Source organism: Lemur catta, chromosome 18 (assembly GCF_020740605.2).
Source record: "Lemur catta isolate mLemCat1 chromosome 18, mLemCat1.pri, whole genome shotgun sequence".
Classification (NCBI taxonomy): domain Eukaryota; kingdom Metazoa; phylum Chordata; class Mammalia; order Primates; family Lemuridae; genus Lemur; species Lemur catta.
The window spans coordinates 40,919,983-40,946,009 of NC_059145.1; the positions used below are offsets into that span (position 1 = coordinate 40,919,983).

General features: G+C 61.7%; 1 protein-coding gene, 1 long non-coding RNA gene and 1 pseudogene across 13 annotated transcripts in view; 1 reads left to right on the forward strand and 2 right to left on the reverse strand.

Annotated features, from left to right (window-relative positions):
* On the reverse strand, positions 1 to 1,333 carry LOC123623405 (annotated as a pseudogene).
* Positions 1,334 to 1,585: 252 nt separating this feature from the next.
* Positions 1,586 to 26,027, reverse strand: part of NBEAL2 (neurobeachin like 2) — a 29,657-nt gene continuing 5,215 nt past the window's right edge. The window contains exons 1-54 of one of the 10 annotated variants that reach the window (XM_045530927.1): positions 23,589 to 23,695; positions 22,944 to 23,032; positions 22,731 to 22,859; positions 22,543 to 22,624; positions 22,324 to 22,448; positions 22,141 to 22,223; positions 20,423 to 20,508; positions 20,041 to 20,323; positions 19,300 to 19,406; positions 18,689 to 18,769; positions 17,224 to 17,307; positions 16,709 to 16,807; positions 15,655 to 16,256; positions 15,443 to 15,575; positions 15,239 to 15,358; positions 14,721 to 15,042; positions 14,432 to 14,514; positions 14,228 to 14,320; positions 13,833 to 14,007; positions 13,582 to 13,715; positions 13,066 to 13,225; positions 12,726 to 12,828; positions 12,406 to 12,568; positions 12,159 to 12,317; positions 11,817 to 11,976; positions 11,588 to 11,703; positions 10,900 to 11,412; positions 10,157 to 10,335; positions 9,899 to 10,058; positions 9,513 to 9,650; positions 9,062 to 9,421; positions 8,817 to 8,966; positions 8,528 to 8,685; positions 8,259 to 8,383; positions 8,040 to 8,175; positions 7,250 to 7,410; positions 6,834 to 7,150; positions 6,630 to 6,725; positions 6,175 to 6,299; positions 5,949 to 6,089; positions 5,703 to 5,833; positions 5,482 to 5,591; positions 5,266 to 5,383; positions 5,068 to 5,165; positions 4,882 to 4,998; positions 4,164 to 4,253; positions 3,968 to 4,077; positions 3,638 to 3,810; positions 3,425 to 3,519; positions 3,078 to 3,194; positions 2,821 to 2,979; positions 2,596 to 2,744; positions 2,121 to 2,256; positions 1,586 to 2,039 (exon numbers count right to left, since the gene is read on the reverse strand). In XM_045530927.1, coding sequence (XP_045386883.1) covers positions 1,938 to 2,039; positions 2,121 to 2,256; positions 2,596 to 2,744; positions 2,821 to 2,979; positions 3,078 to 3,194; positions 3,425 to 3,519; positions 3,638 to 3,810; positions 3,968 to 4,077; positions 4,164 to 4,253; positions 4,882 to 4,998; positions 5,068 to 5,165; positions 5,266 to 5,383; positions 5,482 to 5,591; positions 5,703 to 5,833; positions 5,949 to 6,089; positions 6,175 to 6,299; positions 6,630 to 6,725; positions 6,834 to 7,150; positions 7,250 to 7,410; positions 8,040 to 8,175; positions 8,259 to 8,383; positions 8,528 to 8,685; positions 8,817 to 8,966; positions 9,062 to 9,421; positions 9,513 to 9,650; positions 9,899 to 10,058; positions 10,157 to 10,335; positions 10,900 to 11,412; positions 11,588 to 11,703; positions 11,817 to 11,976; positions 12,159 to 12,317; positions 12,406 to 12,568; positions 12,726 to 12,828; positions 13,066 to 13,225; positions 13,582 to 13,715; positions 13,833 to 14,007; positions 14,228 to 14,320; positions 14,432 to 14,514; positions 14,721 to 15,042; positions 15,239 to 15,358; positions 15,443 to 15,575; positions 15,655 to 16,256; positions 16,709 to 16,807; positions 17,224 to 17,307; positions 18,689 to 18,769; positions 19,300 to 19,406; positions 20,041 to 20,323; positions 20,423 to 20,508; positions 22,141 to 22,223; positions 22,324 to 22,448; positions 22,543 to 22,624; positions 22,731 to 22,859; positions 22,944 to 23,032; positions 23,589 to 23,618 — 8,265 coding nt within the window. In that variant the 5' untranslated portion in view covers positions 23,619 to 23,695 and the 3' untranslated portion in view covers positions 1,586 to 1,937. Of the gene's footprint in view, positions 2,040 to 2,120; positions 2,257 to 2,595; positions 2,745 to 2,820; positions 2,980 to 3,077; positions 3,195 to 3,424; positions 3,520 to 3,637; positions 3,811 to 3,967; positions 4,078 to 4,163; positions 4,254 to 4,881; positions 5,013 to 5,067; positions 5,166 to 5,265; positions 5,384 to 5,481; positions 5,592 to 5,702; positions 5,834 to 5,948; positions 6,090 to 6,174; positions 6,300 to 6,629; positions 6,726 to 6,833; positions 7,151 to 7,249; positions 7,411 to 8,039; positions 8,176 to 8,258; positions 8,384 to 8,527; positions 8,686 to 8,816; positions 8,967 to 9,061; positions 9,422 to 9,512; positions 9,651 to 9,898; positions 10,059 to 10,156; positions 10,336 to 10,899; positions 11,413 to 11,587; positions 11,704 to 11,816; positions 11,977 to 12,158; positions 12,318 to 12,405; positions 12,569 to 12,725; positions 12,829 to 13,065; positions 13,226 to 13,581; positions 13,716 to 13,832; positions 14,008 to 14,227; positions 14,321 to 14,431; positions 14,515 to 14,720; positions 15,043 to 15,238; positions 15,359 to 15,442; positions 15,576 to 15,654; positions 16,257 to 16,708; positions 16,808 to 17,223; positions 17,308 to 18,688; positions 18,770 to 19,299; positions 19,407 to 20,040; positions 20,324 to 20,422; positions 20,509 to 22,140; positions 22,224 to 22,323; positions 22,449 to 22,542; positions 22,625 to 22,730; positions 22,860 to 22,943; positions 23,033 to 23,588; positions 23,696 to 26,027 lie in introns of those variants that run through there. The other 9 variants (XM_045530924.1, XM_045530923.1, XM_045530928.1 and 6 more) reach the window with 9 other exon arrangements.
* Positions 16,348 to 20,481, forward strand: LOC123623604. 3 transcript variants are annotated; one of them, XR_006729935.1, is made up of 4 exons: positions 16,348 to 16,445; positions 17,004 to 17,254; positions 18,023 to 18,247; positions 20,405 to 20,481. It is a non-coding gene; the product is annotated as an uncharacterized LOC123623604 (long non-coding RNA). The 3 variants fall into 3 exon arrangements; XR_006729936.1 differs by having other exon boundaries at positions 17,122 to 17,254; XR_006729937.1 differs by lacking the exon at positions 20,405 to 20,481 and adding an exon at positions 19,227 to 19,278.

Genomic DNA, 26,027 nt, shown 5'->3' on the forward strand with positions numbered 1-26,027 from the left:
AGAAGTCCAAAGTCACCTTTAATATGGGATACAAAAGTAGAAAAAGGGGAGGTACAGTAAGGATCCAGAGGGCAGGCCCACTCCTTACTGCTAGCTCCTCACCATATCCTGGTTCCTGTCCTAGAGAGGACAGTAGGGTGAAGAGAAATGAGTGGTGGCTGGATCTTCTGTGTTCCTCCCCAGAACAGAGTAGCCCGAGGCCAGTAATGCCAGGAGGCTCATGAAGGGGACGGTGCATGAAGAGGTGGGAGTGGTGGGGAGCACCGTAGCAGGCTCCCTGAGAGGCAAGCTATGGAGGCATCACACAGAGGAGCCCTCAGCTAGGGGGATGTCTCAGGGCTTGGACCCCATGTTCATGGCCCATGGCAGCCAGGGCATCCTTTTGTACCTTGAGGGTGGCACCACTGCCTTCCTGGATGGCCCAGTCCCTCAGCAAGGTGTAGGCCGGCATCTGGCCCTGGGCCTTGGTCTCCACAGTCTCAGGTGGCCTGCCAGCCCTTGTCAGGTTTGCCCCGCACCTCAGGAGCTGCTCCACTCCTGCTGCTGCCGAGGGAGATGAAGGTAAAGTCAGCAGCGAAGCTCAGGATGTGGCCCTGGGGCAGGAGACATGAATCATACAAGGGCTGGATGATGGGGCAAGGCTAGGTAGGTGCAAAGAACTATCGATTGGGCAAAGGGGCTCACCCTAGCTGGGGGCATGGGCCTCTAGACTGCTAGGAGAGTCCAGGAAGACACTGCTGTCTCCATGCATCTGGTCCCTGTTGAGGCCCCCCACCTCTGCAGTCTGAGCCTTGGCCAGCTGCTGTCTTTGCTTATATGAGTGCCAGCTGTCAGAAGGAGGGGGAACCTGCCAATCTTCTCTCCCACCTTCAAGACAGAGAGCCAGCTGGGAGTCCAGACGGAGAGGGGGTGTCACAGGGCAGTGCCCAGACCACCTACCACTGAAAGACTACATAGGTGAGCAGACCAAGGACCATGGTGGCCAGGAGGGCACAGTAGACAGGGATGATGCTGGCTGAGGCCCCTGGAGACTCGGGGAGGTCGGGGGGATGAGGAGGAGGTATCTCGGGCCAGGACTCTCCCTGTTCCTACCCATACTCCCTCCCTGTCCGTGTCTTACCCTCTCGGGGTCTTACCTGTGGAGGAAAGGAACAAAGGCTAGGGTCCCTGGGCAGCCTCACCTAACTCTTGTTCCCAAAAGGCTTTGAAAACAATAGTCCCTCCTATGTAGACTTGAAAGTTTATACTGTAACGTGAAGAGTTCACTGGCCCATTTTTCACGAATGGCGCGCAAAGATGATCCGATGAAGAACGGAGGGAGCGGAGAAACCATGAGCCAGGGGCCGACACGGCAGGACAGAAACCCCTGGGCCAGGGGCTGGGCAGCCGGGACCAACGAGGACCCAGGACGCTGAGGCCCCAGGAGTACTCAGGTCAGGGGAAGCCACGCAGAGGGGGCGAGTGGCCGCAGAGGGCGTCACAGACCAGGACAACGCGAGCCAGGCCACACCAAGACACCAACCCTGGGATGGCAGCCACGGCAGGCCTAAGCGCCGCGTGCACGCATACTCAGAGACCGAGCGGCTACAAAACTACACCAGGTTTATTGCTGAGAACGAGAGAACCGGCCGCCTTTAGGAATTAAGGCCACAGGCGGCCCTTGTGCTCTGCCCGCACCGGGACTTAGAAGCCGGGGAACCCCGCCCCAGACTGTGCAAAAAGTGCGCTGTGGCCGCAGAGGCCGGAGCTTGGTCTCAGGCAGCCCCTCAGCCGGCGAGGGGCGGGGCTTCCAGGAACGACACCGCCCGCCAATCCCTGAGCTGGGCAGGATGGGGCCCCTCCCACCCACTGGCGCCGCGACTCAGCGACTCCTGGGCGGGGCCTCCCGGGCCGAGCTCGCCGGGGGCGGAGCCTGAGCAGCGGGGCGGGCCGGGCTGTCAGCGCGCCTCGCCGGGGTTGTACTCCGTCTCGCCCGAGGACACCTGGGAGATGCGCCGCGAGGACCGCCACAGCTTTCGCGCGAACTGGCTGCTCCGCACCTGGTGGGAGGAGGGCGGGGTGGAGTCAGCCAGGACCGCCGTGCCCCGCCCCGTTCGACGTCCCTCTGCCGCTATTCTCACCTCGGAGGGCTGCCCCGCGCCCACCACAATAAGCTTGCCGTCCTCCAGGCCCACGAGCACGTGGCTGCGCTCCTTGGTCACAGCTACACTGTGGATGGGCACCTTCATGTGCAGGGGAGGCGCCGCCGGGAGCAGTCTGGAGTGGAGGAGGGGATATACACGAACTGAAAACTGCAAGGAGGCCTTGCATTCAGCAGCTAGATGTCTCTTCATTATCCCATATGCCCTCTCTATCCTCATTTTAAGGACGGCTAAATTGAAACCCTGATACATAAAGAGATGTCCCACAACCGTGAGGCTAAGGGAGGCCCAGGGCAAGATTTTCCTATAGGGAGATGCGAGGACAGGTAACACACCTTGAAGAATGTATCCACAAACGTATAGAGTGTGTGGGTGCATAGGGGACACCCCTCATTATCCTCTGCCAATGACCACCACCTTGAGGGGCCATGAACCCATAAATGATGAGGCTCACTTGTTTAGGTGGAGGATGTGCAGGGCACACTGTGCAGTGCCCAGCAACACAAAGTCCTCTGTCACTGCCAGGGCTGTAGGCTGCTCTGCCAGGGGCAGTGAAGCCCGCAACCTCCCATTGACTGAGTACAGGTGCAAGGAGTAGGTGACCTGAAGGAAACGGAGTGTCAGCAAGGATAGGATCCCAACTGTCCCTCTGTCTCTGCTGGGTACCACTTCACCATACCTGAGCCCCAGGACGTTCCCATGCTGAGCGCTGTACTACAATCTGGCCTTCAGATCCCAGTGCCAGGTGGGACACAGGTCCAGGCAATGTGGCAAGTGGAGGCTGCAGTGCTGCCACAAACTGGGCACGGCGTACAGTGTGTATGATCACAGTTCCATTCTGCAGGAAGGCAGCTTAAAGTGCTGGGCAGTGGTCTCTGGGGTCCAGGGGCAGTGCCCAGCAAACTCACCCTCCCCAGGGTACATGCATACACACACCTCGGATCCAGACACAGCCATGTCGAGTTCAGTGCTGATGGCCACACAGCTCACTGCAGCCTCATGCCCGTACAGGACCTGGACAGGCTTTGGTGCCAGCCCTACTGACAGACCACCCTACAGGGAACCAGGACTGGCTTAGGGCTGGCCCCTGGACGAGAAGGCTGAGGCTCAAGAAAGTGAAGGTCTTGTCCAAGGCCAGAGAGCTGGAGGGTCATGGAGCCCCAGACTTGCTTATGGCAGTGGAGGGAAGGGGAAGATAGGAGGGCAGGATGGGAAGGTCACTGAGGAGGATGGGCTGCAGGTCTAGCTAGAGGGATGCTCGTGGAGCTGCCCACCAGGCACACCTGTTGCAGGAGCCGCCACACCATGCATGTGGTATCCCGGGAGCCCGAGATGAGGTAGATGCCACAGGTATCCAGTGCAAGGCAGGTCACTACATCTGCATGGGGAGGGGAAGGTACAGGCAGAACAGAGCAGTCACATCCTCCCTGGCCAGCCTCAGAACCCCACCCTACACCCACATGCCTCATTCTCCCCAGCTCCAGGGCTGCTCATACCAAGGTGGTGGCTGAGCTGGTTCAAGAGCTTGCCACGGGGTAGTGCAGTCACTCGCAGGCTGCCATCCCAGTGGCCACCACTGAACAGCAGCTTTCCGTCAGGGGCCACTGCCAATGCTTGCCCACTCACACCACTGCCTGGCACCCACGGGCCACTCAGCAGTCGCTGAGCCCTAACCCAGTAAGAGGGATGGCAGGTGAGGCCAGGCCTCATGGAAGAGACCCAGGCCCGCAGGGACCCTGGTCAGATCTCTCCCCTACACCTGGCCTACATTCTGATTGGGTACAGGGCATTTATAGCCCACCCCCACCCACAGCCCTCTGTCCTACTTGGGGCTGCCCATGGTGGGGTCTTTGCTGAAGGTGAAGTAGTTGCTTATGTTGCGGTCATAGGGCAACCAGCTGTGGGTGCCCAGCAGCCCATTGGCACTCACGGTCACCTGTGGGCAGGAGAGGGCAGCAGTGGGTTTGGGGCACAGGCAAAGAGCGGGTGGAGCTGAGGGGGGGCCCTGCCCAGTATACTTACCAACAGGTCTGGGGAGCCCTGGGTGATGAAGGAGTGGGGCTGCCGGTGGGGGACCAAGGCTAACACCAGGGGCACACCATCACTGACAACCTGCAGAGTAAGTGCAGGGCTGGCTGTGCCTGAGTGCCAGCCGGGGCCCCTACTGCACTATCTACTCCCTGGGGCACTACCTTTCCTTTGCCCTCAGCCCCCAGGGGTCACAAAGTAGGCATCATAGACCCAGAGGGCCCTCCAAGAAACAAGCATGAGAGACCAGGGGGCCTTCAGGAGGGCAGTTCAGAAAGTTAGCAAGAAGCTGGGATGGACATAGAAGATCCTTCCAGAGTATCAAGCTTGGTCTCAACCGTGGTCCTCCCACCCCACTACTCCTTGTCCCCCTAGCCCAGTGGCAGGGAGAGGGGTGCATAAGAAAAGTCAGGCCTGGGGGCAACATTCCCAAACACAGGCAATAAGGGAAGGGAAGGGGTCCAAGGCCAGATTTCCTCTCCCTTCCGATCTCTCTAAGGCTTTCAGGGTGTTAGGTGAGTCAACTTCTTGTCCTGGCCCTAGAAGAAGGTATCCCACCTGCCCCCATACTCTTCTCATGCTTAGCTTGTTTTCCAAGATGGCTTTAAATCAGTGAGATTGATTTAAAATTCCTATCTGTCCCAAAGGTTGGGAACGACAGTGGGGTTAAACCCATTTCACAGAATGAGAAGTTGAGGCCCTGTCCTCTCACTTCTGCGAAGAAAGCCTTGAGCTGGTCCAGATGCTGGAAGATGCTAGGTGAGTTAGTGTCCAGACGTGCAAGGCGATGGGCTGCTTCCTCCGCTGAGAGCCGGGTTGGATGTGGCTCCTATGGGCAAGGGGCTAGTCAGCACCATGGTATGGGCATCCCTGCTCCTGTCCTCCAAGCTAGCCTTACCTTTAGCAGCTGACAGGGAGTCTGCCCAAAGTTGCTGATAATGCCTTCCAGAGCTTTCCGTTCCCGCTCATCCGTCACATGGTCCAGGTCTACGGCCCCTACACAGGCAGGCAGAGCAGTGAGGACTCCCTCTGTGCCCTCCGCGTCCACCCTTCCTGATCTGTGCCCACCCTGGCCTGAGTCCAGCGCACTGCCCACCTTCGTAGGTGCAGTAATAGAAGACATTGAGGGCCTCCTCGGCTGCCGGCCCCCGCTGCTTGTAGCCGAAGATGAGGTCGATCCACTCATGCAGGTGGGCAGACACATACTCTGACTCCTGGAGTGGGGATGGGGCAGTCAGCGGGGGACGGCCGAGCCCTCCCCATGGCCCTCAACCCCAGGAGCCCGCCTGGCTGTGTGTGGTCACCTCCTTACCAGAGCCTGGCGGTGCTGCTGGATGAAGTCCTCAGGAGAGCTGGCCCACGGGGGCAGCACCACGTCCCCCACCTTCTCGTTGGTCAGCTGGAGGCAGCCCAGGTCGAAGCCTGGCACAGAGGACTGAGTCAGCCGTGTCCCTGTACAGTGCTCACTGTTCCCTGGCCGCCCCCAGCCTGTGTTCTCCCTCCTCGTGCCCACTGCCGGCGCCTCGCACCTACCGTTCTGGTTCTCCAGGAAGTCGGGGAAGTAGAAGAACTCTGGGATGAGCTCCTTCACGTCGGCAGGGCTCTCCAGGCGCGCCTGCCAGGCTGCCGCCACCGAGTGGAACTGCCGGTCAGAGCAGTCAAAGCTGGGGGGGAGGACACGGGCCAAGGTGAGTGGCGAGAAGATGCAGCTGGAGGGAAGAAGAAAGTGGGGCGGGCCCAGGACCTGCCCCGCTCTGCTTCCCACCCCCTGGGCCGCACCGGCCGCTCTGCAGCTGGATGTGCAGGGAGGTGAAGGGCTCCACGCGGATGAGGTAGTGCATCACGCCTGCCGCGTTGGAGTAGTGCGTGCCGTAGTGGAACTTGTCGATGGTGCCCGCAGGGTCCTCAAAGCTCTCATACCTGGGGCCACAGTTAGGGGGAGTCAACAGAAGCCCCCCCCTCGCCCATCCCCACCTCTCCAAGCCCGGCCTGCCCACATGCTCACTTCTCCCTCACGAGATGAGCATGCTTGGGGTTCACCACACCGATGGGCTTGGACAGGTCCCGGAAGACAGCTGGGTTGCTGAGGTCCAGAGTTGGGGAAACGTAGTCCTGCAGGACCCAGGGAAACTGGCCACCCACCCAGGCAGGGGCTGCATGAGGATCCTGATGGCAGTTACTTGCCCACCCTGCCCTCAGGAAAATGGGCACAGAGCCTGCCCACAGGTCGAGGGAGCAGGACAAATTGTTCTGGGACAGGATTCCTTTCGGGGAGCAGAGGCCAGGAATAGAGGGGAGTGGGGCTGGGGTCCGTGGGACAGAGGCCAGGTCTTAGTCAGTGACACACCTACCCAGGACCCAGCTCGTGGCTTGGCCCACTGGCAGGTGCCCACACTTGGGCGAACCAAATGCTGACAGATCAGGGGGCAAGGGTGGAGGTGTGCAGAGTGGGGCCCTCACCACGGGGTACTGAGACAGGTCATTGTAGGTCCTCCCCGCGATGGTGTTGAGTTGCATCAAGTACTCGAAGTTGGATATCTCACGCTGTACCCATTTCTGGAGGCAGACGCAGGCACGGGGTGGGCTGGCTGGGCTGTCCAGCACTGCCCCTGCCCTCAGGCTTCTGACCCCACACCCCACCACCTCTCCCTCCAGGGCTCTCACCTGGGTAAGGCCTGAGGCACGCAGCATCTCCTGGGGGGAGCGGCTGCTTAGGTAGCCTTGAGTGGGGGGCCGCAGGCGCAGGAGCCACGAATACACTTGGTTCCGAACCTGGGTGTGGTGTGGGACGGGAGAGGGTGGGAGCCTGGGAGCCTGGCAAGGAGATGAGGCCGGGGTCCCGCCCACCCTGCACGGGAAGTTGAGGAAGTAGTTGGCCTGATCGATGAAGAAGAGCTCAAGTGCTGAACGGCGCAGGTTGAAACGCCGCAGGTGGACCTCACGCAGCTGGGCCAGCGGGCGCCGGAAGTCGTGGCCGATGCCTGTGGGATGAAGAGTGGGTTTGGGGATCACTCACTCCAGCCCCGCCCAGACCCCAGCCGTTCCCTGCCATCTCCCCAACCCACTCCACCAGGACACACCCTCCTCGGTTTCCACGCGCTCGGTGCTGCCATCGTAGAAGTATATGTGCTGTGTGGTGACCTCCAGCAGTCCTGGGACCACAGCCACTACCGTCACCAGCTGGCACTCAGCTGACAGCACCAGTTTCTCATGCTGTTCATCCAGCTCTGCTGCCTCCATCCTAAAGACCAAGGTTGGGAAGGACAGTGGGGTTAAACCCATTTCACAGAATGAGAAGCTGAGGCCCCGTCCTCTCACTTCTTTCACACCACTGCCTGGCACCCACGGGCCACTCAGCAGTCGCTGTGCCCTGACCCAGTAAGGGGGATGGCAGGTGAGGCCAGGCCTCATGTTAGAGACCCAAGGCCCTCAGGGACCCCGGCCAGACCTCTCCCCTACAGCGGGCCTACATTCTTCCACTTCAGGCTCCAGGACTTCCTTCCTGACAAGTCCAAGGGACTTGGCTCTCCAAGTGCCATCACGTTGGGAGGTGCCTCCCACAGAGTGAGGAGCTGCTCAGTCCCTGTCCCTCCTCCTACCTGAGCTTCCAAATATCTTGCCAGGCCACCAAGCTCTGTCCCCTGCTTCCCCTCACCCAGGCCCTGCCCACTCCCTGGGGCCCCCTTCCTGCTCTGGGTGCCTAGCTAGCACCCAATGCCCCCACCCCCCACCTGATTTCGGACAGTCCTTTCAGGGAACTGAAGCTGGGCGGCAGGAGACAGCCTCAGGGAGGCAATGGCACAGCAGGTGCACACTGGAGCAGGCCCCTGCCCACCGCCCCGGTGGGGTCTCTCGAGGGGCCTCACTCACAGGGTCTCCAGTGCAGCCAGCTCATCCTCGCCCAGCTGGTCTTCCTGAAGCTCCTCCGGGGGGGTACTCACTTTGGCCTCTTTGGTCACTGCCAGAGGCAGTGAGGCTTCCTCGGCGGGTGTCAGGGGAACCTCACCTGTAGGGACCAAGGGTACTCAGCCAGAGAAAGGCAGGACTGGAAATACGGGTTGGGTGGAAGCAGCTGGCACATTCTCTCACCCAGATTGTCGCGGAGGGCGCTAGCTTCCAGGTGAGGATCGAAATGATGGTTGGGCACCAGCTTCAGACGCATGCGCGAGTATGTCTCAGCACTGGACAGTTTCCAGTGAGGGGTGGGGGGGTCTCTGCAGAACGCCCCAGTGGCGGTCACAGGGAGGGAGAAGCCTGTAGACCCCCACCCCCCCCAGGCCCACCCCAAAGGCTTCAGATGGCCCCCTCCCTAGCAGGCCCTGCCTCTCCCCTGTGGCTCCACCCCAAGCCTGGCCCACCTCAGCGCCCAGGCACCGCAGGGGCTGGAGAGCTGGCGCCACAGCGCCCCCCAGTGCAGCAGGGCGGTGGACTGCTGTGCCGCCTGCTGCTTCAGCACCACCGAGTAGCGCAGTCCCTCCTGGCGTGCCCACCGCTGTGCAGGCTCCAGCACCAACTCCTGGGGCAGCGGAATGGGTCAGTCCTGCCGGCCGCAGCCTGTCCTGCCCCCATTCCTCCACCCTTCCCTGTCAGCCGTCCCCTGTGAGCACGTGGGGAGCAGCTCCCGGTCCCCCACCCTGGGCAGCACACCTGGAAGGCGCGACGACTATGAGCACGCTCCCGCTGGCGCTGCTGCCCACTGCTCATGAGCATGTCATAGCAGGCGTTCCAGAAGCCCGACATGAGGTCGTGGCTCTTAGCGTACGTGTCCATTTCGAACTGAGACATGGTGGGCTGCACCTGCAGGGTTGGGCACCCAGAGGAGATCAGTGCTGGAAGTGGGCCCCCCCCCCCGCCCCTTCCCCGGCCCCTTCCCCGGCCCCTCCTCCAGGTACCTGCTTGTCGATGAAGTGGCGCCATTCAGGTGTGACACAAAAAGCCTGGAAATCCTCGAAGAAGGTGGGGCTGCCGTTGGTGGGCGGCAGGGAAGGCAGTCCCCACTGCAGCCCCAGTGGCCCATAGGCACGGTCGAGCAGCGTGCGCACTAGCGGCACCAGCCATGAGCAGCGCTCTGCAGCTGCTGCAGCTGCATGTGGGGGCGCTGCATGCTCAGTGTCCTTCTCGGAGGAAGAGGTGTTCAGCGCCCGCCCCAGGGCAGCCTCCAGCTTGGAGAGCACATAGCAGGCCTCCTCCCGGCGGGGTGGCACTGCAGTCTGCAGCAGCGTGTGCAGCTTCACGTAGGCCTGGGCATGCAGCTGTGGGTGTAAGCAGGGAGCGGGTGGCACCCAGCCACTCAGAGCTCCTACACCGGCCACACGCCCTACCCCCACACCCACCCGTGCTCACCTGTGGGTCTTCCAGCAGGATGTAGCCAAGTACCAGACGCAGGCCAATCTGTGCCATCTCACGGAGATCAGCTGTGCCGTTGGCCAGGTGCGGCCAGGCTCCCAGGCGATCAAGCAGGCTGCACACACCTTCAAAGAGCTGCCACACATAACATATTCCCGACAGATGTCACCAGACGAGGCCAGGGGTCCACGGGGAGGGAGCAAGGTAAAGTCTGGGCTGGGGCCAGGTAGGGTTTGCGCACACAGACGAGCCCACGCTCACAGGCATCTGTGCAGACGCACCCACAACAGCACACGTGGCCTCAGCCACCTCCCAGAGCAGAGGCCTGCAGGCTCGCGTGGACAGGGCTGCTCACGCTGCTCGTGCTCCTCTGAGCCACGCACCTTTTCACTCCACAGCTCCTGGTTACCATGGCCCTCGGCACACAGGAAGTCCTGCAGCAGACGCAGCAGCCAAAGTGCCTGCTGGGTGAGGCTGGCCAGGACGCCACCGGGGGCCGCCTTGATGTCGGTCAGGGCTGACTCCAGCATCATCTCCAGGAGGCTGGGGGTGGGCGAGGGACTCAGGTGTCTACCCCACTGACTGCCTTCCTTGCCCCCGGGCTCCCCGAGGCCCCTCGTCCTCCCAAGTTGCCCTTTCACCTGCGCTTGATGTAGTCTGGGGGGCGCACGAGTGTGGCTGAGGCCCCCAGCTGGGTAAGCACGGAGAAGACCTGGCCACGCTCCCGCCAGGCAGCCTCATCGGTGCCTTCCACGCCCCACCATGTCACGGAGAACAGCACGTTGGTGAGCAGGTTGCACAACTCCTCCTCAGAGGTTTGCTGCGGGCACAGGTGGGTGGTGTGGGTGGGGTGCGTGTGGGCTGGGGAGGGAGGCCATCAGGCTGACCCCCGCCACCCCCACTCAGCACCCCTCGTCCACCTGCTAGTAGCAGCAGCAGGAGGCAGGGCGTTCAGCTAACAGGCGGCCTGGTGCCGAGGGCCTGGGTTCTGCCACTGCCTGAGTTCCAGGGAGAATCCAGGGTCTCACTGGACTCCCAAGAGGAGATGAGGCAGTTCTCATAGGACCAGCAGAGGCTCATCCCCAAACCCAGAAGCACAAGGCAGGACCCTTAGGGCTATGCTGCCCTTACCAACTCTGCCCTGCAGGCTTTCTTGAGGACCCTCTGAGGCCTGGCTGGCATCCCCCACTCTGGCTCGGTATGACTCACCCTGCTCCAGGACCCCCACAGGAGCACAACTGCAAGTGAGAGCTACAAGGGGACAGCAACCCGCCCGACCGGCGGCTGTAGCCCTGGTGGCAGACAGGGCCACACTGCCGGCCCTATGTGCCAGAGGCGTCCTCCCTTGGGTACCAGGCAGTGGCAGAGGGTGGGCCCACCTCACCTGAGGGTTGCTGGTGTTAGAGGTGTCATCCCCGCTAACGGTGGGCTCCGGGAGGCTGCCATCCTCCAGCACATTGGAGAGACTGGAGCTGTGGCGGCCATGGGCAGCAGGGAAGGGCCGCGGACCATCCAGTGGGGAAGGTGTGCCAGGCTGGCTGGCTGGAGTAAGAGTCCCACTGCTGCTGCCGCCACCAGCAGTGTTGCCTGAGCCCACGCTGGCCCGCTCCAGGCCCAAGTCAAAGGGCGAGCAAAACGGGGAGAGAGCATGGTAAAAGGCTTCAGGGGGGCAGGAAGCCTCTGAGGGCAGGAAGACATCCGAAGACTCAGCAGGTGACTCAGTGGGTGGCTTGGCCAGGGCTGGCTCTGGGGAGGTAGGTGGGTCTGGGGCAAAGGGCGGGGGACTGCCAGCCGTGGCTGCCTCCAGGACATACAGCCGGGTCAGGACATCCTGCCAGCCAGCTTGTTGGGCCAGTAGCCGCACTACATCCGAGAGTCTGTAGATGAGGTGGAAGAGCTGCGGGCCAGGGCACAGCAAGTGAGGTACGCATTTGACCGTCTGCCCCCAGACCCTCCTCCTGGGGCCTTTGCAGGGGAGGCCTCCAGAGACCCCGCATCACAGACAGGCAGAGTGAAGTCCAGAGGGCAGAAGCTGTACCCCGTTCCCCAAAGCTTTTGTCTCTCCCACTCACCTGGCGACAGATGTCCAGGCGGACACTGAGGTCAGCCTGGAGGGACAGCTGTACCACAGCCAGCAGATCTGAGAGGTTCAGGCGGTCTGGGAGGATGGGCAGAGGGGCCTGAGGGACTGGCCACAGTAGAAGGGGCTGTGCTCAGCCCTGGCCCCTGTGCCAACACCACCTTCCCTCTTCCCACCTGCCCCGTTTTCCTGACATGTCACTCCCCTCAACCAGGTTGTACCTGTCCCCAGGAACAGCTTGTAGAGGCCCTGGCAGAGCTGGGGGGAAACAGTCCCCTCAGGCAGGCAGGCAACGAGACCCTGAAGACCATAGTCTGGCAGCCGGAGCCGCTGACGGCCCCAGTCAGGTAACCGCTCGTTCTGCTGCAGTCTGCGCAGGATCTGCGTGAGGGTCATCGGGGGGTCGTCATCATGGGGAAGGGGAAGTCACCACGCAGTTGTGTGGCCCGAGGGAAGGCCTGTGAAGGCAGCTTTATCTGCTGGCCCGAGGCCTGCACCTCCCTGGACCCCAGGCAGGGGTCCCAGCAGATGGGATGCCGCGGTCGGAGGTGGGCTGTGTGTACCTTACAGACCCGGTCATGCAGCAGAGGCAGCGGCCTCGGCCGCACCAGCAGTGCCAGCAGCACTTCAAGGTTCCCCGACTCCACCAGAAAGACAGCCAAGGACTCCTGTGCCGCGGAGCCCTGCAGCAGTGCCAGCAGCAGGTCCAGCGCACCCACCACCTGGGGTGCAGAGTCTCACACTAGGCTGGGCCCCCTAGTGGTCCACACACCCCTCACCCAAGCCTCACCCTCACCAGTGCCAGCTTACCTGGCCATCATCACCCGTGGCTGCCAGAAAACTCAGCACAACCTGTGCGACCTGCACGTCATCGGCTGAGAGGCTCCGCCCCAGGAACTCTCGAGCCAGGCCCAGGAGGGAAGTCTGCATCGTGTGCAGGTCATCAGCGGCCAGGGGGTGCTCCCGCTGCGGGCTGGCGGTCCAGCGTGCACACCCAGCCAGGCGCAGGACAACGGAGGAGACAGAAATCAGGGACATTAGGCAAGTGAGCTGGGGAAGCACAGTCCTGTCCCTAAAGCCAGAGGCCATTGTGTCAGCCCCCATTGCCCATCTGGCCCCACCAGCCTCACCTATAGTGGGTACGCAGGGCATCGAAGATGAACTGGACCCCGTACTTCTTCCACAGCCTCTGTCTGTGCTCACGGACTATGCTGGACATGTACTGGATGTGGCCTGAGTGGCATCAGCAGAGGGCTCATGCCACCAGGCTGAAATGAGCCCCTCAGATCCTCCAGGACAGGGCCATGTGCCTGTCAGACTTCCCAGGGCAGGGCCCCATGTGCCTCACACACCCCAGGGCAGAGCTGGATTCCTATCACAGACATCCCTCGGATCTCCCAGAGCAGGGTTGTAACTTCTCAGCCCACACCTGCCCTGAGGCTGGCCCCTTTCCCAGGTCCCCACACCTACCGAGGCGCACAGCAAAGTCACTGAAGGTCCACAGGTGAAAGTTGAAGAGCAGGTGCTGGTAGAGCAGGTACAGGAGGGGCCTGCTGCTCTCAGCTGCCACCTGCTCCATCAGCAGCTGGGCAGACATGAGCACGTTCATGTCCATGGCCCAGCTGGGAACCTGGGGTGGGAGAAGCAACGGGGCTGAGACGACAGGCACCACCTGCCTGCTGTCCGAGCCTCTCAGCTTCCAGCCTGCCCCGCACAGCCATGATGGACACACACATGGCCACCTGCCTGCTCAAAACCCTTCGGTGGCTCCTGCTGTCTCAAGTGCAGGTCCCCTGCCCCAGCCTAGGCTGGCCCTTTCCCCGGATCCTCTCAGCTAAACCCTGCCCAGCCTTTCAAGTCTCCAAGCAAGGGCCACCTCTCCCAAGAGCTTCCCCCTGACTGACAGAGCATCAGGGTCCCCCACCCCGCCCCTCAGTCAGACAGGCAGACACCCCCCGTCCCTGCACCCGCCCCACCAGGCCCCACCTTTCGCAGGAGGGCCCCGATGATGGCGGGCCCCTGGCACTGCACCAGGCTCTCCTGGTTCACGGCGTGGCCCTGCAGGAAGTTCCGCAGCATCAGCAGAAAGGCAGCCACGGCGTTCCTCTCCATGCGTTCCTCTGCCAGAAGGCGAGAGATGTGTTTCAGGGCCCTGCCAGTGGCCACGAGACCTCAAGCACTCCAATCCCATCATGCCAAGATTCCCTCCCTGCAACCCAGCCACCAGGGACACTTACCTGAAGACTTGCCCAGGGGCAGAAGTAGGCCCTGGGTGTTGTGGCCAGAGGTCAATTCAGGCCCCACGAGGTCATGTGTTTCAGCCGGGCCTGCCTCAGCCTCTTGCGGCTGCACTGCCACTCGCTCCAGCAGAGGCAGCAGGGCACCCATGCCCCCCACGCAGTTCACTACATCCTGGGGGCCGGGGGATGGTGGTAAGGGGGCGCCCCCCAGCCAGTTTCCTACCCCACACCACCCAGCAGACCATCCAGCCTGGGAACCTGGATGCAGGGGAGTTTTGCTCTCTTGCGGTGAAGTCCCAAAACCCTCCCAGGGTGCCATCCCCCAGCTGGCTCCGTACACACGTGTGCCCCACGCTCACGCCTCCACACACCGCCCACACGTGCACACGCACCTTCACGTCCCAGGTCTCCACCCTGTGTCCCGTCAGGCGGCCATCCAGCCCGTGGCTGGGGGACAGGTCCAGGCAGATGTTGTTCTTACAGGCCTGGGGTAGGGAAGTGAGCAGGCAGCAAGGTCGGATGGAGGAGCGGGGAGCAGACAGAGCGAGGGAGCCAGGGTAGCAGCATGGTTGCCCCCCACCGCCGCCCCGCGGTACCTGAGGGGAGTAATGGAGAAGCAGCTTGCCGCTGAGCTCGTGCAGCTCGCCCTCAGGCTTGAAGGGTGCCGTCTCCTTGGGCCCTGAGGGTGGGAGGGGGCTCAGACTCACTGGGCCCCTGGCTGCACCCCATCCAGAGCTTTCCTCTTCCCTGCCTGAACAAACAGACCCCCAGGGACACCTTCTCTGCCCTGAACCCTCAGTTTCTGTCCTGAATGCTTCGTAAGTCCCAGCCCCTGGGTCTTGGGACAATGGGGTGGGGGCTGGGCTGGGGGAAGGTGCTGCATACCCAGGGTGCACAGGACCCGCACAGCCGCTGCCTGCAGGGCTTCATGGAAGATGGCCACAGCCCCAAGCTCGCCCTCCAGGGACGTGGGGCTGCCCCACCGAGTGTCCTGTGTGCCTGCAAGGGTGGAGCTGATGCTGCCCTCCTGCAGCGGGGCCGCCAGCCCAGATGCCCAGCCAGGGCCTGTGGAGGCTGGGACCGACTGGGAGCGGGTGAGGGAGGGGTGAGTGTGAGCCAGGGCAGCGGGGACTGGTGGTGTGGGCAGCCCCGTGGTGGTGGTGGTTGTGCGGTGCCCAGCAGAGCCGATACAGCAGGAGGAGAAAGGCTGTGGGGACCAGGGTTGGGGAGCAGTCAGGTCGCAGCAGAGCCTGGGGCTCCACCGACACCCAGTTCCTCACAGTGACCTCCGAGGCCGCACGGACCCCAGAGGCTGAAGAGACCTACAGGGGCTCCAGCCCCCCGGAACCATGTTCCAAGTCCCCCCACCTGCCCAAGGCCTCCCCAAACCCTGCCTGGCACACCTCACTGAGGGAGGGGCAGCGAAGGGGTGCTGTCTTGACCAGATGGCCATCTTTGTAGACATGGACCAGGTTCTGGCTGAAAGGCCGGCGCCCAGGCACATGGACGATAGCCACACAGTGCTAGAACGGAAGCCACCACATCAGGCCACACTTGGGACTTGGCACCCCCCTCCACTGGGCCATGTGAGAAGGATGGGGGCTCACCCAGGCAGAGTCGGCAAAGGACACTTCGGGCAAGCTCATGGTCAAGTACTCCTTCCGTGTGCACACAGCCACCACCAGGGTCCCAGCCGCCGTGAAGAAGGCCTCAAACCCTGAGCCACTGCTGGTGAAGAAGCTGGGGGCAGGCAAGCCAGTTATGCTGCCTGTCCCTGCTCACCCTGGCAGGAGGGCCCTGGCTTCTGGCAGTGACCCACCTGTAAAGCTGCTTTCGCTGGAGTGGCCGGGTGGGGGCTGCGGCAAGCACTGCATCCGTGGGGTGCAGACACAGCCAGGCATGGAAGGTGAAGCCAGGTCCTGGCCATCGCTGCACAGGGGGCACCATGATACCCGCCATGCTGGGTGTGAGGTCAAAGTAGCACAGGGCACGTGCAGGACCCTGGTGCCTGGCCATGCCTGATAATGCGCGGATGATAGCACCTGCGTGTCGCGCCTTCCCAGCCTCGGCTCCGCCTGGCCCCGAGTCCAGGCCTGGTGGGGGGCGCAGCAAGCGACGCAGCTCTAAGGGCCTTAGTGACACGCGGCCCAGCGCTTGCAGCAGTGCCAACAACTGCTCCTGGCAGCGGGCCCCCAGGGATATCCCCATGCTGAGTGTCTCCAACAGGCAGCCCACCAGGCCCGCCTGCACACAGGTGGCACGGCTGGCAGGGCAGCTGTCACAGAGCCACCGGAGGCGTTGTGCTAGGAAGAGCTGCAGCTCGGCTGTGGGCAGTGCTGGTAGCCACTGCGTCAGCACCAGCACCGGCTGCTCGTTGCGGATTGGTGGGGGTGGGCATGTGCTGTGGTCACCCTCCACAGCCTGTGGGTGGAAAGAATGATAGTCCCCGGTCAACTGTGGCACCCTGCCAACAGGGGAACTTCCTGTCCCCATTTACTTGCCTACAGCAGGAGAGAGCAACATGGGCGACCCCATCCTGCCCACAGGTTGTGTGTGAGGCTCAGAGGGGCACCGGTGACTGTCACTACTAATAACGGTCCTTCAGCACTGGTAAGCCCTGAGCCTCAGTTGTCAGTGTGGGATGGCCTCACCCCAACTGTGTGTTCCTAGGATGCCCCTGGGGCTTGCTAATGTTCAGCTGCCTCTAAGGCCCCACACAGTCCAGAATCCTCACCCCAGTGGCACTGACATGCATGGCCAGGCCACAGGTCACACTACGTACTGGCCACAGTCAACACAGTCCCACCATCTGTGGTAACCCTGACTCAGTCCTGGCTGCCTCTGGGACCCTGGTCCCAAGCTCCTGCACTCACCATGTTGAGCAGCTCTTGCAGCAGCCGATGGGTGGGAGGACCGTGGCTCTGCAAAACCTCCTGCAGGTGAGGGTAGCCGATGCGTTCCTTAAATACCTCCTGTGTAAGGTAGCGTGTGAAAGAAATGAGCACATACATGGGCCCAGGGCAAACCCATATCCACGGGAACCCTGGAAGGGCTATGCCTCTGGGTCGCTGTGCTGGCAGGGGTGGGGGTGCAGAGGAATTGGGGCATGGGTCCACCTCGGAAGGCTAGAGATGGTGGTCAGCCCACAAGTATCCCTCCCCCATCCAGCCCTGACCTAGGACATCCAGCTCCCAAGGACAGACCGGTGACCACACCCACCCAGCATGCTGAGCTATGCCCAAGCCGGTAGGACGATCACCTCCTCAGCTCACTTGCTTTGCTCCAGGGACCAGGATTCTTATGGCCACCAGCCAGGCCCGTTCTGGGGACATGTGGTCAATTTAACTCCATCCCACACCCCCACTGCAGCCGGGATGCAGTGTCTCACCTTGGCGGATGGGGAGCCGCTCATGATGCAGGTCAGCACCCTCACTACATGGACTGCAATGGCGTCTGCGTCTTGGTCCAGAACCTTGGGGTGGGGAGGGGCAGTCAGGAGAGGCAAAGGACAAGGCATCGCAGCTGGCAGCACCCTGCAGTAATGGAGGTGCAGGGCCAGGCATCCCAAGGCACACGGCTTGTGCTGGATTAGCTACCCTGTCAGGGTACCAGGCCCTCTACTCCTTGCCCCAACTGCTGTGACCCTACCCTGAATCTAGCGCCCTCTCAGAGCGGCTTGGCAAGAACCATTCTGACAAAGAGGCCTGGAAAGAAACCTAGGCTGGGAAGGGCCTCACTGGGAGAAATCAACAGTGGGCACTCTCGCTGTACCCCCCGCGCCCCGCTCCTCTGGTGCACTTAGGGCCCCCTCCCCACCCATCCCCACCCAAGCTAGACACACGTGTGCAGGCAGGCCAGCAAGTGCCCCATCACCCACAGAGATCGACAGGGGGTCAGGGATTTAGGGGCAATCAATCACAGGATGTTAGAACCAGAAGAACCTTCGAGACCTTTAAGTCCTACCCTACCCGCTGTCCCCTAGATCCAGGTGGGGACACTGAGGTTCAGCCTGGCTGAACCCGACAGCCACAGGCACACCGCTCGCTCCCCCTGCCCCACCCTGAGGGGCTGAGGGCTTAAGGAGTTTGTCAGCAGGTGCTAGGCCATATTTTGGCCCCATGGGGCCTTTGGTCCCAGCTCTGCCTGACTCCCCAAGTGATCTCAGGCAACTTTCTTCCCTCCTCCAGGCCTTGGTTTTCTCATCTCAAAAATGAAGGGGAGTCACCTTGCCCTGCCTGCTTTATGGGTGAATGGACGTGCAGGCTCTTGGGAAATGAGCGTGTGCAGGGAACACGAAGACAAGCCAGGATAGGGGCTCTGGAGGCTGGGGCCCGGGTGTTGAGCCACCAAAAACAGTGCCCCGTGTGGAGCCCCCAGCTGACACCCTGCAGCCTCCTCCAGCCCTGTGCAAGGTGAGGCAGGGAGCACATCATGAGGGCCTGGGGACTCCCCGCAACCTGCTTAGGGTGGGCACAGGAAAGAAGTGGCCCCATGTGGGAGACCCCTCCTCTGTGAGTGACGACACCCAAATTCCTGAGTACTGGGCTTTCGTTTCCCCTTCTGAGAAAGGGGGGTGGGTGGCTGAGAGTTTCGAAGGTTCCTTCCAGCTCGGCACAGCCAAACCCCAGCTCCCGATACTACCACCAGGCAGGGCATAGACCACCTCCTGCCCCGTTCCTTAGGATGGGGACTTGGAAGGCGGGTGAGACAGCATGGGGGACCCACGCCCGTTGCTAGGCCACGTCAGGCCTGACATACATCCGCTATAGTGCAGGAAAGGCTCAAAGGGGGATTCCCAGGGGGTGGGTGCCCAGGGAGGTGGGTGCCTGAGCCGGTCAGCCCCAGGATGGTACCTTCTGGACATCGGGCTCTGTCAGTAACCGGGTAGCCAGGTCACTGTCCCCCTCAGGGGGCGCCCGGGCCTGCAGGTACAGCTGTGGGGAAGGCGGAGGGCACAGAGTGAAGGAGGCAAAGAAGAGAGGAGAGGAAGATGGGGAGGGTTAGAGCAGGACCAGGTCAGCTGCCAGGGCTCTGCCCCAGAGGGAAGAGCGCCCCCACTAGGCCACCAGGCATTAGGGGCGAACAGGGTGCTTAGCCGCCCATGTCCTGCTCCGATGGGCAGTCGGGGAATGAGCGGGTGGAGTGGGCACTGCGTCTGAAGCAGCTGAGCCCTCCTCCAGCCCCTGTACTTGGGGCCAAGGAAAGGGAAACCAGGGGCCAGGAAAGCTCCCTTCCTTCTATAACCAACCCCCTCCTGTGGGATACAGAGCCATCCCTATAGGGGCCTCAGGGGGACAAGTCCTTGTCCCTTCGCCAGGCCCTCCCACTGAACCACAGTCTGACCCACCAGCTACAACCCCCCACCTGGTCCAGCCTATTTTCGCTCAGCAGCACTCGGCACCTACACATGGCTCCCTGAGGCTCCGGTTCCAGGGGCAGCCCCCCCAGCCTGGGCCCCACCCACCTTGCTGTTCTGAATGAGGCGAGTGAGGTGTTCAAAGCAATTGTTGCTGAGGAAGGTGGCTTGCAGCACTGGCCGGTCCTCACATGCCAGCATCATGGGGATGGCGTCTGTGGAAAGGTCAATGGTGAGGCCCTGCCCAGTCCCCTCCAGACAGCCTTAAAAACCTTCTTTCCTATGCTGCCCAGTCCAGCCTCTCCGCCATCACTTGGGCCTTCCCCTTGTGGTACGTCCTCCCCAAGAGACTGGGCGCCCATACCTGTAAGGCTGGTGGCGGGCAGCCCTCCCCTCCCTAATGGAAAAAGAAGCCCACGAGACCTGCCAAGGACAATGCCTGCAAGGCCCAGCTAAGTTAAAGGACGACCACACCTGGATGGTTACCCTGATAGGAGTGTCGGTTCCTGGAGTCCACACATACCACCGGCCCCTCCTATTTCTCAATACCCGCCCTAAAACTGTAAGGGACAATTCCTTGCTCTCCCCACCATAAATCTTCCTGCCAAAGCAACCCCTACCCCCATCCCTAAAAACATACATAAACCCACTCAGACTTCTGGGCGATGCGACTTTTCGGGTCTCTCTCTCTCTCTCCCAGGATCTAAAAATCTCGCCTGGGTCCCTCTCTTGGGACTCGTTACCCTCACCCAGGAGCGCCCCAATAAAGCCTCTTTACTTATCCCGTTCAACTCTGCTCGTCTTTCTTTCTCTGGTGCCAGCCAATCCAAATAACCTTACAATACCCACCTAGCATGCTGACTCGCAGAGTAACAAGGGCCTCTTCAGAGCCTGAGCTCGGACCAGCTGGCCAGTCGGCATTAAGAACGTGGAAGTAGCCCTCAAGCAGGGCACGAAGCTCTGGCCCTCGGGGGGGTGCACGGCTGGCATGCAGGACGTGTACTGCACCCACTAGTGCCTGCAGCGCCAGTGGCACTAGGCGGGGGTCCTGGGCTGGCACATGGCCCCAGGCCCGCACCACACCCAGCAGGCCCTGCACAGAGCCATCGCTCACAGCCATCTGCCCATTCTCCTGCAGGTGTGACAGAGACAGGTAGTGGGCAAGAGGCTCACCCAGCAGAGAGACCTGACACGGCCACCCTCTGGCCCACAGGCTCAGCTCCCAGCCTACCTTTCCCCCTGCGAGGACCGCGCCAAAGAGGTGGATGAGACGCAACAGCAGCATGGGAGGCAAGTGATCTGCATCCTGCAGGCTCTCTGGGTAGGGGGGTGGTGGGCAGGGCAGGGCAGGACAATGTCACCAAGGTTGCAGGGCTGTGGACCCAGGGGACTACACAAGAGGTGAGTGCCCTGGGGTGGAGGGGAGAGGGAGCTGGGCCAAGTAAAAGACCCAGTCTGAGGGAGAAGACCTGGCTCTGCCTGGGTTGGGGGGTGGTCTAAGAAGTGATGGCTCTATTTTAGGGGGTCTGAAAGGAACATACCCTTCTTTATGGTCTTGAGGGAACATGGCCCTGCCCTGAGAGCCTAGCCAGTTCTGCAGATCCTTAAACCTCAAAGTGGGGGCTCCCGGGTGAGCACATCTCTGCTCTGCTTCCCTATAGGTGACCGAGGGTTTAGTTTCTCAGATGCAAATCTCCTGCTCTGTCTGCCCCTGTGACAGTTAGAGCTTCCCATGCCCTGCTCTGGGGACCCCGCTGTATCTACTGTACTGATGCCCCCCTCCCCCCAGTGTCCTCACTGGGGACTTCTAGGGGCTTTCACAGCCTCGTATGTGGGAGGGCCACCTGGCCCTCCTCCAGCAAAGCTGGACAGGATGCCAGGCCACGGACTGAAACCCAGAGGGCAGAAGGGACCTGCCCAGGGTCACATGGGTGGGGGAGGGGTGGCTGGCACGGGGTGGGAGGGCTCCCTGGGGATGGGGCTTTTGAGGTGAGGCCTGAGAAGGCAGTTGGCTCATGAAGGGACAGGACACAGCATGGGCAAAGACCCTGGCAGGGGTAAGCAGTAGCACTCAGGGGATGACAGGACAGGTGAGCAAGAGGGGCTAGAGAGAAGGGCTGTGGGAAGGAGTGGGATTTGATCTTGAGGGTGTCAGGCCATCACCGAGGGATTTACAACGGGATGAACAAAATCCAGTTTGTTTTAAGAAGAGCACCCAGGCCCTGTGAGAAGGGAGGCAGAGACCAGGGGCAGCCGGCAGGGAGCTCCCCCCTAGAGCTGCTGCCTCCCCTCCAGACCCAGGCCCACAGCTCCACGGGGCACCACAGAGGCACTTCATATCCCAGTACGCCACCACCTTCCCACAGCCCTGCCTGCCCCTGTGCAGGCCACATACCGCCCTGAGCACATCTAGCGTCCTGGCCAGTCTCCCTCCAGTGAGAGGAGAGAGACGACCCAGGAGAGCAGAGCCACCAGGGAGAACAGGTGGCCAGAGGTGTCCTGGGCACCAGCTCCTCTGGGAGTAAGGGAGCAGCAGGTGGAGACCCTGGGGTAGCCAGTGTCTCCAGGAGGGGTGGAGCCTGGGTGGAGGCCACAGGGACGAAGGGATTGGAACAAGGAGTTTTCAGGTGGTCTAGATCAGAGCAGGGTACAAGTGGCTGGGAGGATCCAGGAGATGGGCGGGAAGGAGGAGGGCAGGCCAACCCCACCCCTCACCTGGCGGGGGCCCTCACTCCAGCCCAGGAAAGAAATTACTCATTTTACCCAGGTTCGTCCTTTTTCTTCTCTCTGCCCCTAAACTCCTGCTCAGCCTCTGGAGGTCCCCTCAAACACTCATGGCTGTCCTAGCCCTGCGTGGAGCCGCCACTGTGCTATGCATGGGATCAGGAAACTGCAGGAAGGGGCCTAGGCTTGGGGGTGGGGCCAGGTGGAGCAGGGGCGGGGCCTGACCTCGGAAGAAGGCGCTGAATTCACAGGGAAAAGCAGCAGGAGCGAACTTGTATTTGCTCTTCTCCTTGGAGCTGATGACTTCCCTGGGGGGTGAGGCCAGGCGCCTGAGCCCAGCTCTCACCCCTCCACACCTCTGCCATAGACCAAGCCCCCGTCCTCTCCCCAGCCTCCTCCGGGTCTCACCCACTGTGCTGGCGCCGCCAGGTCTGGTAGGGGTCAAAGAGGCCCTCACAGAGGAGCAGGGAATGTAGGGCCACACTCTCCAGCTGGGTCCCACGGCCCTCCTGTGGTGGTGGCTGTCCTTTCAGCTACAGGTGTGGGGAGAGAGGGTGGGGGGTTAGCCCAGCCATGACTCCTGCCTGCCTCTCCCCACCCACCCCAGCCCCCTCAAGGACACTTCACCTCGGCCACCAACCCAGTCAGCAGTGCTAGCACCCGGGGCAGCAGCACTTGGCCCCAGCCTGCCTCTACATTCTCCAGGTTCCTGGGGGAGCAAATGATGGGAGAGGTCACAATAATTTGTTGTGCCCCCAACTCCCTCTGGCCCACAGCTGCAGGCCCCTGCCCGTGGAGGGGACAACAGGGATCACCTGCAGAGAATGATGAAGAGCTTGAGCAGCAGCAGGGCTTGCTCCAGGTCCGCCCCGTCCAGCTGCTCGGCCAGGACATGCAGCGCATCCAATGGCAGCACTGGTACCTCTGCACCTGACTCCTCTGGCCTGCAGGGAAGGGAGTCACTGGGGTGCTAAGGACCCCTCAACCTCCCTGCCCTGGCTCTGCCCTCTGTGCAGACCCAGCCTCACCTTCGTGGCTCTAGGGAGGACAGTGAGATGGTCTTCTCGAAGGCACCTACAAAGGCCTTCAGCCACTGCTGCAGGTAGCCCAGGTCCTTCTGCAGGCAAAGCAGTTCAAGGGAATGGTGGGGGAGCAACAGGGTACAGCGAACAGGGGAGGCACAAGAGGGCATAAACAGAGGTGTAAAGTGAACGCAGGTGGACACAGGGCATGTACGGGGATTAAAAGCAGAGCAGTGGGGGGAGGGAGGACAAGAACTTGGAAGGACTGCAGTACATACAGGCCCCCCTCTGCTTCTCTCAGCCTCCCAGTCTCTGTTCCCAGCTCTAACGCCTGTGACCCAGGCAGGCCAGACACTACCGGGGGAGGGGCCTAAGTGGGGTGTGGTTGTGGGCCATAGTGGTGCTGGGGCTGCAGGAGGTCTCCCACACAGCAGCAGCCCACTACCCAAAGTTTTGGGCTGGGTCCTCCTCTGCCACCTCCTCCCAGCTCAGCAGCCACCACCTCCAGGAAACCTTCCTTGGCTGTGGACCCCAGGATGCATGTGCACCGCTGGACAGGCAGACTCAGACGCACGCACATCCCCCGCGACGTACAGGTGGCAGAACGCCCTCCCCTTGCCCTGGGACTCTCCACCCGCCCTCGCTAGTTACCTGGACCCCAGGCCCCAGAGCAGGTTCCATGGGCAAGAGGGGTAGCGGCGGAACCCAGGTCTGGGCGCCGCCAGGGAAACTTTGGTGTGAACGGGAAATGTCTCCTCCCGCCCCGGGCTGGGGCAGGAAGCGCAGAGTCACGGTGGGGGAGGGGGACTGCTTCCTCCCGGCAGACCGCAGGGATGTGGGGGGGCCCGGGGCACCCTGGGCCCAGCGAGACAGGCTGCGAGGGACCTGTCCTGACACTGGGGGCGGAGCGTGAAGCACAGAGGGCGGGGCCACCCTGCGGTGGGTGGGACTTGTGGGTGGGCTCTGGCCTCTGGGCCAGAGACTAGTTTCACAGGCATGAGATCTGGGCCTGGAGGAGCTCCCATCCAGGAAGGCGTTCTGCTCCCTGCTGCTGTAGCAATCTTCATTCAAGGCACCCACAGGTCCCTGACCTGGGTCCAAGGCCTCAGGACCAGAAGACGATGTGGAACACCCACCCATACCTTTGCCCCACACCCCATGTCCTGGCCCTCCCACCTGGACCCTGCAGGTTTCTTTGCTCAGGGACACAGCTGAGTAAGTCCTAGGCTAGCCCTAATCTTTCTAACCTCTAAGCCCCTCCCAGGGCACGGGTGGCGAGGGTTGCACCTTATACCTGAGCTCCTGCTTATACCGCTCCCTCCCTCCATGCTGGCCCCTCCAGGAGCTTCCAACCAGTTGAGCCTAAAGGCAATTTTCTTTCTCAGAGTCAGAGAGGTGGGGCAGGGACTAGAGTGGAGGATGAAGAGACAAGGGACACATCATGGTCAGCACCCAGCAGGCCTGAGGCTGCTCCCCAGGGTCTATGGACCTCATACCCAAGAACCTCCAGAACTATCTTTGGATGAAGCTAATTTTTGCAGCTTGAGGGCCCCAGACCCCAGGGCCAGGTCTGAATGGCCCCAGGGAAGGAGGCCTTACCCCAGCAGACCTGGGCCAGACCCACAAAAAACCCAAGCAAAGCAGCTGTCCACCCTGTGTTTGGGGACTTTCCTTGTGCATTTTGGCACAAATCCGAAGCCCAGGCAAATCAGAAAGGGGCTGAGGCCACCAAAGCACAAGCCCATACCCCTGTGACTTTTTGTCAGTTAGTTATGTCTGTTGACTCCTCCACCCTCTGCTGCTGGCAGCCTCTGCAGCAAGCAGCAAGGAGACCAAAATGCCCAGATCCTGAAAGAGCAGGGGAGGCTGGGGCTCTTGCTCCATTTCTTCTCACCCCTCCCATTACAGATGGGGAAATGGAAGGCCCCAGAGGGGATGCCCCATCCAGTACCTCAGCTTCAGCTGTTCCTTTGAGGGTGCTGAAAGCCAGATTTTGTTCTAGGCCAGGACCACTCATGGTTGCTGGCCCACCAGCCCACATGACCATGTGACCCCTGACCCCCTACCTCAGTGGCCCCACAGACCCATCTGCTGTCAAAAGTGTCTTCAACACTGTCTTCTCATCTACACAGTCAAGCTAGTCATCTCTCACCCAAAATGTGGGTCCTTCCTGCCAGCTGCAGCTCTATGGAGCACCTGAAAGCCCAAATTTGATCATGCCCCCCTCCCCCTCCCCAATAAATGCTCAGTTGCTGAGCTTGGCATTCCAGGCCCCTGGTCCAACCAGGGGCTGCTTCTCCAGCCTTTCCCCCTTCCCTGTGATTCACATCCTCCTGTCCAGGCCTCTGCCCACCCCATGCCTACTGCATCCTGTGACTTGGGCTTTTGGTACTTAAGCAGGAACCTCCCACCCTCCCATGGCCATCATCTGGATCAGCCCTCCCAGAACAGGGGTGGGTCCCTCAAACTCTGCACACTCCTGCTTTCTGTCCCTAGAACCACACCCTCAGCCTGTCCAATCCTGCAAACTCTCAGTAGGCCTGGGGTCAGGGCTGGGGCAATCAAGGCAGCCTTCATGAGCTCTGGAGGGGACATGGAGGGGGCATGAGGGCGTCTCTAAAACACCACTAGGCAGGGGTCGGGGTAGCTGCTGTCCTACCTTTCTAGGTCTCACCTTTTCTCCCTGGGAGGCCTCAGGCCAGCTCTGACCTGGACCCAGCATTGTGAGGCTGCCGTATGCAGGGGTATGGGAGTCCCTGCATGAGCCAGGGTCAGAAGAGAGAGCAGGGCAGGGGGACAAGAGCAAGGTGGTACTGCTGCGTGTGAAGGAGTCTAGAACCCAGAAGGTGTGGCTGTGGTGCTCGGGCTCCCCATTCCTCTCTTGGAGCCTCTGCCCCAGTCAGGCCCTTCCTCCCTCCCCAGCTCTGAGCAGGAACCTGAAGCAGGGCCACCCCCCCCTGCTCCAACCCAGCCCTTCCCCTGAGGGCAAGTCAGGACCGGCCATACCTGCCAAGCCCTCCCCAGGTAAGTGGTGCCAGGCCCTGTGGCAGGAGAGAATGCTGTGGGTATGGGGGAACTTGGTGTCCCTGG